General features: G+C 42.2%; 1 protein-coding gene across 1 annotated transcript; it reads left to right on the top strand.

Moving 5' to 3' along the window:
- Positions 1 to 6,480: 6,480 nt before the first annotated feature.
- Positions 6,481 to 9,858, top strand: LOC124656679 (disease resistance protein RGA2-like). Its single transcript, XM_047195383.1, has 4 exons — positions 6,481 to 6,536; positions 7,524 to 7,803; positions 7,890 to 9,068; positions 9,148 to 9,858. The coding sequence occupies exons 1-3, from the start codon at positions 6,481 to 6,483 to the stop codon at positions 8,778 to 8,780; spliced, it is 1,227 nt and encodes a 408-aa protein (XP_047051339.1). The 3' UTR covers positions 8,781 to 9,068; positions 9,148 to 9,858.
- Position 9,859: the final 1 nt, after the last annotated feature.

The raw sequence follows: 9,859 nt of genomic DNA, 5'->3' as shown, positions 1-9,859 counted from the left end.
AATCATGTGATGATCATTGGACAACAGTAAGAATATATCCCTGAGTGCTTTAGAAGAACCAAGGATATATATAGTTTTATATGGGGTAATGACAAACAAATCGCTGTAAGGTGTTGCACCGATATTAGTTTGGTCACATATAAAAATGAATTTCAAATCTCAATTAGGCTAAGTGTTGTTTAAAAGGTAGCACAATGCTAGATTTAGAAGAGTTCTAAATATTGTGACGGATTCTACAAAAGAAGGCGGAGTATGTCATTGTTTTGACAATGATTGAGGATGTTAAGTCAAGAAGTTCTTTGAGAACTTGGTATAGTTCCGATAGTGTCAGAACTTTGAAGCTATATTGTGTGTGACAATATTAGTGACATATTTCAGACCGCGGAATTAAGGTTCCACCAGAAGACCAAACATATTTAATGCCGACTCATTTGGAAAATGAGTGATGCGTGAAGACGCAAATGAATTGCAAAATACATACGTTTCTGAGCGTGTCAGATCCGTTGACTAAAACCTATCCCGTAAGCAAAACATGATAAAGCACCAGAAGGCCAGGGTGTTATATCTTTACAAATGTAAACTAGATTATTGACTCTAGTGCAAGTGGGAGACTGTTGAAGATATGCCCAAGAGGCAATAATAAAATGGTTATTATAATATATCTTTGTGTTTATGATAAATGTTTGCATACCATGCTATAATTGTATTAACCGAAACATTGATACATGTGTGTTATGTAAACAACAAGGAGTCCCTAGTAAGCCTCTTGTATAACTGTTATCACCAGAATTTGACCGAGTCAGGGGTGGGCCGCGATCGAGATGGGCTTGAAGGATATACATGGAAGGAATACATGAATCGGCCTGATATGCAAAGTTTGGGCTAGTTTGCCCGTGTATCTGTAATATAGTAGGATACGTGTCGATTAGATAGAGTTTGGCTCGTGTCCGGTGGGGATTATTCCCACGTTAGAAAGTCTACGGACTATAAATATGTATCTAGGGTTTATGAAATAAACAACAATCACGTTCACCACAAACCAATCTAGGCGCATCGCCAACTCCCTTGTCTCGAGGGTTTCTTCCGGTAAGCATCATGCTGCCTAGATCGCATCTTGCGATCTAGGCAGACAAGTTTATTCGCTGTTCATGCATTGCTCGTACTCGAAGCCTTTTTGATGGCGAGCAACGTAGTTATCTTAGATGTGTTAGGGTTAGCATTGTTCATCGTATCATATGTCGTCGTCGTGCAACCCCGAGACGTCTAGCCGCCCTTACACCTATCTTAGGTGTAAGGGCGGCACCCCGCTTGATCATTATTTAGTAGATCCGATCCGTTATGGTGGCTCCTTGTTCTTCAAGGATTAGTTTAATATCTCGCATAGTTAGGCCTTACAAACGGGTTGAAGGATCCAAGTGGCGCGTAGGGTGTAGTTTGCTAGCCCTAGACAGGATGTTCCGGGATCAACTTCGTGTTGGTTTTTAGGCCTTGTCTAGGGTCGGCTTACGATCACCGTGCGTGGCCGCTGAGCTCAATCACGAGTAGGATGTTCCGATTATGTGGTGAAAACCCTAAATCATAGTAGGTCGTTTTAGCTTTATTTTGATCAAGCAGGACCACCATATATTCGTACACCCCGTACGGATCATGGGTGGATCGGCTCTTTGAGCCGATTCACAGGACAACCTGAGAGCCGATCGAGGCTCGTATTTAATGTTTACGTGTATGCCATGCAGGAACTAAGCGAGGCACATCCATCACCTTCCCGACCGGGTATAGGTCAGGTGGCACGCCCTTGCACCAACGATCGGACGTGCGTGCCGAGTCTTTGCGGGCCATCGCTCGGAGGGACCAGGGCCAGCCGCAGTCCTGGGAGCCTCCCGGCTCTACTGTGTTGCCCGTCGCTGCTCGCCGGTGGGTTTCTGACCGCAACAATAACTAGCTTGTTGATTAATAGATGATCATGGTTTCGTGATCATGAACATTGGATGTTATTAATAACAAGGTTATGTCATTAGGTGAATGATATAATGTACACACACCCAAATAAGCGTAGCATAATATCATGTCATTAAGTTCAATTTGCTATAAGCTTTCGATACATAGTTACCTAGTCCTTCGACCATGAGATCATGTAAATCACTTATACCGGAAGGGTACTTTGATTACATCAAACGCCACTGCGTAAATGAGTGGTTATAAAGATGGGATTAAGTAGTCGGAAAGTATGAGTTGAGGCATATGGATCAAGAGTGGGATTTGTCCATCCCGATGACGGATAGATATACTCTGGGCCCTCTCGGTGGAATGTCATCTGATTAGCTTGCAAGCATGTGACTGGTTCACAAGAGATGATGTGCCATGGTACGAGTAAAGAGTACTTGTCGGAGACGAGGTTGAACAAGGTATGGAGATACCGATGATCAAACCTCGGACAAGTAAAATATCGCGAGACAAAGGGAATCGATATCGTATGTAAATGGTTCAATCGATCACTAAGTTATCGTTGAATATGTGGGAGCCATTATGGATCTCCAGATCCCGCTATTGGTTATTGGTAGGAGAGAAGTCTCAACCATGTCTGCATAGTTCACAAACCGTAGGGTGACACACTTAAGGTTTGATGTCGTTTTAAGTAGATATGGAATATGGAATGGAGTTCGAATTTTGTTCGGAGTCTCGGATGGGATCCAGGACATCACGAGGAGGTCCGGAATGTTCCGGAGAATAAGATTCATATATAGGAAGTCACTTTACAAGTTTGGAAATGATCCAGTGCATATATGGAAGGCGCTAAAATGTTCTAGAACCATCCGGAAGAAATCACCATGGAAGGTGGAGTCCCAGTTGGACTCCACCAACCCTAACCAGCCAACCAAGTGGGAGGGTGGAGTCCATGGTGGACTCCACCTCTTTGGCCGGCCAAGCAAGGGGGGGAAAGGGAGAGTCCATGTCCCTCTAGTTTTCGTCCATATGGAAGTTTTGAATTGGGGTCTTATTCGAACTTTTGGGCAAACCCTTAGGGATTCCACCTATATAATGAGGAGGAGAGGGAGGGGCAGCCACTCTTGGCCGCACCACCAAAGGGGCCCCTGGCCGGCGCCCCGGCCATCCCCTCTCTCCCAAACCCTAGCCTCTCTCCTCCTCCATCTTCTCCCACAGCGCTTACGGCGAAGCCCTGCCGGAGATCTCCACCACCACCGTCACCACGCCGTCATGCTGGCGGGATTTTGAGGAGGATCTATTACTTCTGCTGCCCGCTGGAACGGGGAGAAGGACGTTGTCATCAACACCGAACGTGTGACCGAGTACGGAGGTGCTGCCCGACTGTGGCACCGTCAAGATCTTCTACGCGCTTTCGAAAGCAACAAGTGATCGACTACAGCAACAACGAGATCTAATCTCGTAGGTTTTGGAAATCTTCGAGGGTTAGTCTCATGATCTTCTCGTTGCTACCATCTTCTAGATTGGATCTTGGCTTGTTATTCGTTCTTGCGGTAGGATTTTTTTTGTTTTCTATGCTACGAATCCCATCAATGGTTTAGGGTTTTGCATAGGTTACACTAATTGACACATAAATGGGCATGAGGTGTGGTAGGGTTCTACTTATGATCCCAAGTGATGCATGGATTGGAATTTAAATGTGGTCTAGGGTTTTAGTTGTGATCATCCAAGTTATACACAAACTGGGATTGGGATCAGAGCAGAAGCTATGGTTATATTTTATTGACTAGGGTTACTCTTCCTCACATTAATAGGATTCTTGTATCAAGACAAAACTAGGGTTGTCTCAAATGTTTGGTCAAGCAAGGTTTAAGTTAATGCCATTACTCCTCCACTCAAGATATGAGGAATAATCTAGGGTTGACTACTAATGATCTACCTATCATTTCATGTGATGGATTGTATTTAATTATCACATAGGTTTTACTTATCATCTAAATCTACAAGGCATGGTCATGCATTGGACATGATAAACTTATTCCTCACTAATCTCTCTTTATTATTCCTCTCATCACCCTCATCTAGATCCCTAGGGTTTATGATCATTAACCAATTTGTAATGATCAAGGTATTGACTCCTTATGAATTACTAGTGAAATAGATTCTCTCTTCACATCAATTGTTGGCTTTATCAAATAGGTTTAAGTTCTTAGCTTGTATTTCTCATAGCATTAGTTAGTATTAATGACTTACCTCACTTGGATAGGATTTAAATGATAACCAAAAGTTCCACTCAAGAGATAATGTAAACACATATGGATGGTCCTCTCCTTTCTCAGAGGTTTATTAGAAATGAGTTTGGAGAAACAAGATTGGAATAGTCAAGGTTTGATAAGGAATTAATGTGAATGTCCTTGACTTGGGTTCAACATTGTAGTTGAAGATATACCATGTGAATCATGGTAGAAATATTGATTTAGTAGAAAAGACATAGAAAAGATAAGTAAAAAATAGTTTCTTAATTATTCATGTTCTTTGGTTTATAGTTGAATAAATATTCATGTGTTGTTGTAAGGAATGTCATAGTGAGATCTTTTATAAGATCTGGTAATTGACCCTTAGTTATTGTAAAACTAATCCCATTTGATCTAGCTCATAGATCAAATCATCTATACCCAAAGAAAGGTTTTAGCAAAGATCACAGTGAAGTTTACAACACTTGACTTAATGATCTACTTCAATTCCACCGAGTCAAGTAGAAACTTCACTTATTGTGGCAAGTTTTATTTGAAAGCGCGAAAATTCCCCGGATTTTCTATGCATGAATGCAATGCACACTCTGGTGTTCTCTCATTTTGTAGCCTCTAAACCTGGGATATTACATTCAACTTAACAGTATGTGCCGAAACACTGGTATATAAACAAACAACGAGTATTGGTAAATCTCTAAATGGGCATTTGAGATCTGGTGTGAGATTGTTGAAATATTGGGTCCATATGAAGTGGGCCATATTAGATTTCAAATTTCCCTATAAATCTCAAAGCCCACATAGTGGCAGCCCATGTGAGTTTGAGCCCAAGTTGGTGAGAGCTCACTAGGGAGTGACAAGAGGTGGAAAGTTTAGTCCCACATGAAAAGTTGAGAGGAAGTTAGACCACCTTATAAGGTGGGATGTTCCACCACTAGTAAGTGAGTAAGAAGTGGAGTGGTACACGCGCGCTCCTCCTCCTCCTTGCTCGCTCGTCTCGTCTTGACACGTCGCGCTGCGATCGTGGTGAGTGGATTGAGCCTCGAGCCGAGAATTTTCTTTCTTTTTTCAGTTCAGGAAAGCGAATAGGGTCCTAGACGGACGAGTCACAGTTAGTCGGTTCGGGTCGCTCCGCCGGAGTGCACCGACGAACGGGAGAGAAGGTCTCCGGAACCGCTCGCCTTTGTGATCCTGTATGGGAGAGGGCGAATTAGGTTTTTGGGAAGCGCTCTGCGCGACTGCTCAAGCTCTTCATCATGGGTTGTCTTCCGTTCAAGTCGGGCGGTGCTGCCTATCATCGCCTTCAACGCCGTCTACTTCGACCCGTCGTCAACAACGTTACTGCTGCAACGGCAACTGCTACACCGCCACCACCACCTCCACCAGAGCGGTACGTGTGGCATATCTCGATCTGTTTAGGAATGAATGTTGTACCGTTTGCCCTGCTACTATTCATGTTGATTAATGCATCTACTATGTTCGAGTTTCACATGTTAGTAGTTGTTATCGTCATGCTTAATATTTTGGAATTAATTATGAAAATTGTGTGTGGACGTGTTGTTGTGTGGGCTTGGCCCATTGTAGGTTTTCGTCCGTTTTTCTTCTAAAATACTAGAGCACTCTCTTCTTCATTGATGAATGAGGCAAAACTTTTGCCTCATTTTAAAAATAAAAACAAGGACTACATACATCGAAATACCAGGCATATACTAGGTGGCAAGTTGATTCACTACACATACATGTCACATGCTTAGGTGGTGCACATCAAAAGAGATTTAAAATGGTGTCGCTCACGACTGTGTTAATCAGGTGCTTAGGAACTCTTTAGGTCCTACTTATAGCTGTGTTTGTTCAGCTCACTCTACTCCATGTTGCCCTTCTATCTCAATCTTGCAACTTATAGATTGGCAAGTTGCAAGTCACGATATACTATGCAACTGAGCTGAATATAATTTGGCACCTCTGGAACCTTTTCCTGTTCAAATAAAAAAATGAACCAATGTTCTCCTTTTCAAACAATTTAGCACATTGTTACACGCCAAAGTAATGGTTCCAGTTAATTGATGTCTTAGATTACTTACTACTTACTTTATATTTTGTTTATGTAGTCATACCCAGTGACAGCTCATACTTTCCACGTGTTATGTGTAACAGCCCCTAAGGACGATGTGTGAAAAGGACTTTCCCCAGAAAAAAGAAGAAAAGGATATGGCAATTTTCAGTTTGTAAAAAAAACATTCGCAAAAAAAAAAGTTTGTAAAAAAAACTCCCCTTTTATTTTCCGAATATGCCCTTCTGGCTGCTCTCCTCTCATTCCGGCGGCGGCGTCACGGTGAGGACCGGGTAAGGTCGGGCCAGACCTCGCCGGGCGCCGGCCGCAACCGATACAACGCTGACTGTGCACTCGCACCGCTCCTCCACCGCATCCACGGCGCGCTGGTCAGCCCGTCCAACATCGGCGCTCCCTCCACAACGGCCGCCTACTGCGCCATCGTCCTTCACCGCAGTCCGCACCTCGCATCTGCTTCCCCTTGCTCCACCACCGAGGCCTCTCCAACGCCATCAAACTGGCCCTCTAACCTTGCCCTGACGCCTCCACTCGCAGAAGATTTTGGGTAAAACACCTAGCATCTCGTCTTCTTCTCTCTTCAGGTTATTTTTTATTTTATTTTTTGGCGTGTATCAATGTTTCTGTTTATGCGTAGCAATATCTGTGCTGGATCGGATGTCTTGATGCTGTTCTGCTGACCCCTTAGCCTTGTCCCTTCCGCACCTTGATACAAAAAACATTGTAGATTTGGTGGCGTATTTTCTGTGCAGATGTTCCGTACTTTGTGCACACCAGCACAACACATATGTTCATATCGCTGTTGTCCTCTTCACACCCAGCATTCTTAATTGATGTGCATATTTTCTGTACAAGTGTTCAGTCTATCAATTGAACTGGCATAGTTAGGAGATACATAGACTTTTCCCCTGGTGTTCTTGCATGCTTCATATCAATGGGTATTTCATACTTTTCATATTTCAACATAAATAATAAGCTGACACTTGTAAGCCATTCCAAACACAACTAAAATAGCAACGTTTTACTTTCACATCGGCTTGTGTGGTGCTTATTTGGTTTCTGCTAGTCAATTGAAGTCCATTAAGCTGCTGGGGTCTTACTTAGATTGCCATGCACTGATAGGTTTGCATAGGACCTGTTATATACATAGTGATTTTCTTTCTCTTTAATTTGTTCTCACTGGACAGGGTAGAATGAAGGCACTTGATGATATAGAATCCCTTATTCCAAAAGCATTGGCATCTGCTGGTCCTGCGTTACAGTTTTGATGAGGACCTGTACTATCTTAAACTATCTTACAGTTTTGATGAGGACCTGGACTATCTTAAACGAAGCAAGATCATTCTTGAGGACCAGATCAAGTATGCTGAAAAAAGGTATCTGCAGCATAGAGTGAGAATATCAATTAACAGTGATGATCCTTGGCTCTCCATTTCTAATACGATTACCCTCATGAAGTCAACAAATTATGACATAGAAGATATTATCAATGATTCCCATCATTTGAAAGAGGAGCCTGGAGATACTAGCTGTCTTAGAAAGGTAAAGCGCTTTGGTTTAACAATTGTATCGTTATCCATACAACGCAAAAGGATAAACAATGTTAAGTGCATTTTCTAAATTTGCAGGTCTCATCATTTTTCTCCTGTTATAATCCAATCATCACAAAAGTTAAGCTTATTGAAAGGATGAAATCTGTGAGAAAGGATCTGCAGATCATTCAGTCTGACCTCTCCTCTACAAGGGCACTTCCATTCTCTGAACAGCCTGGATCATCATACGTGAATATAAGTTCACCCATCATTGGAAGAGATGTTGACTTCAGCAGAGTCATGAACTTACTGAAAATGTCAAGCGACAAAGGTATTTCTGTCATCCCCATACTAGGGCCTGTTGGTAGTGGCAAGTCAACTATCGCTTGTCTGATTTACTTTGATACCTGGGTGGAAAAGGAATTCAACCACCGAATTTGGCTTAGCCTAGCTATGCATACTGTTGATATCAAAGGCATCGCGAAAAAGATAATTTCAGAGGCTGGGAAAACTATTTGTGGAAATATGGAACTGAAGAGTAAATTTCATCATATTCTGAAGCACGAGAGCTGTTTAATTGTTTTGGATGGGCTGTGGGCTGATGATCAGAAGATAATTGAGCTTAAGCAGATGCTGCAAACCGGAAGTGCTTCGAAAAGTAAGATTATTGTGACAACACACAATGAATTTGTTGCCAACTTGATTGCTTCTTCTCAGGTATATAGGCTGCATCTTCTATCAGACGAACACTGTTCTCTAGTCTTCCAAAGTGCATTAATATATCAGAGTCAAGACACTGAGATATATAGAGATGCAGTTGTTGATCAGAGTCAAGACACTGAGATATATAGAGATGCAGTTGTTGATCAGAGTCAAGACACTGAGATATATAGAGATGCAGTTCTTGCTAGATGTGAGGGTAACCCTTTGGTTGCCAAATTTCTTGGATTTGTGGTGGATAGCGGGCGAGGATCATTGGAGATATAGAAGTTAGCAAAGGAGACCGAGATATGGAAACTAGAGGAGAAAACAGGGCAAGCAATGCCCGTGCTCCAATCATTTCGACAAATATATTGCAATATGGCAGCCAACTTGAGAAAGTGTTTCATCTATTGTTCCATATTTTCTCTGGGTTCAGATTTAGACAAGGAAAAGATTGCTCGCCAATGGATATCACTTGGATTGATTGCATCAGAAGATAGCCTGTTGTCTGCTGAGTTGGTTGGAAAATTCTATATACAGGACATCAAGGCTTTATTTTTCTTTGATGATATGGTAAGTTTTTTCATATTCTGTACCTTATATGGAAGTGTGTCATATTCATAATGTAATTAAGGTTCTGTGTCTTTTTCAGGATGCTTTAGGAAACCATGGTCCTCCTAGCAAGGTCCTGCGTATGCATACCTTAGCTTACAGTCTTGCTAGATCTGTTGGAAGAAAAGATATGCTTGTCCTTTCAGAAGATGGTAAGATCCATAAGGACACCAATTACTGCTATTATAGGTATGGACAGCTTTCTACATCTGACCTGAAATCAATAGATCGGAAGAGATGGCCTCACAAGGCACGCACATTAATCTTGAAGTGCAGTGAGACTGATGTGGACCTCCTCAGGGAAGTGATTGCAGCAAATAAATTTTTGCGAGTACTAGATCTTCGTGGGTGCATAATCACGGAATTGCCTTCGTCTGTTTTTGGACTGAGGTATTTGAGATACCTTGATGCTTCAGGGTTGCATATTTCAGAATTCTTGGTGCAAAGAAATTGCCTTGAAAAGCTAGAAATGTTGGATCTATCAGAAACTGATCTCGAAAAGCTGCCTTCCTCTATTAGCAACCTCAAACAGCTCAGCTACTTGAGCTTGAAAAGTTGCCACAAACTTACTGCTTTGCCTAGTTCCTTCAGCATGCTGAGTAAATTACATTATCTCGATTTATCACATTGTGTTGAATTGAGTGAATTGCCAGTGTCATTTTTGAATCTAAAGATCCGCTATCTCTACCTGATTGGCTGTCAAGATTCAGTAACACGTGCTGGTTCAACAAGCAATAATATTGAAGTATCAG

The sequence above is a fragment of the Lolium rigidum genome, chromosome 5 (assembly GCF_022539505.1).
Source record: "Lolium rigidum isolate FL_2022 chromosome 5, APGP_CSIRO_Lrig_0.1, whole genome shotgun sequence".
Lineage (NCBI taxonomy): Eukaryota > Viridiplantae > Streptophyta > Magnoliopsida > Poales > Poaceae > Lolium > Lolium rigidum.
The sequence above is the reverse complement of the archived record's forward strand: the minus strand, read 5'-3'. Positions and strand labels throughout refer to the sequence as shown.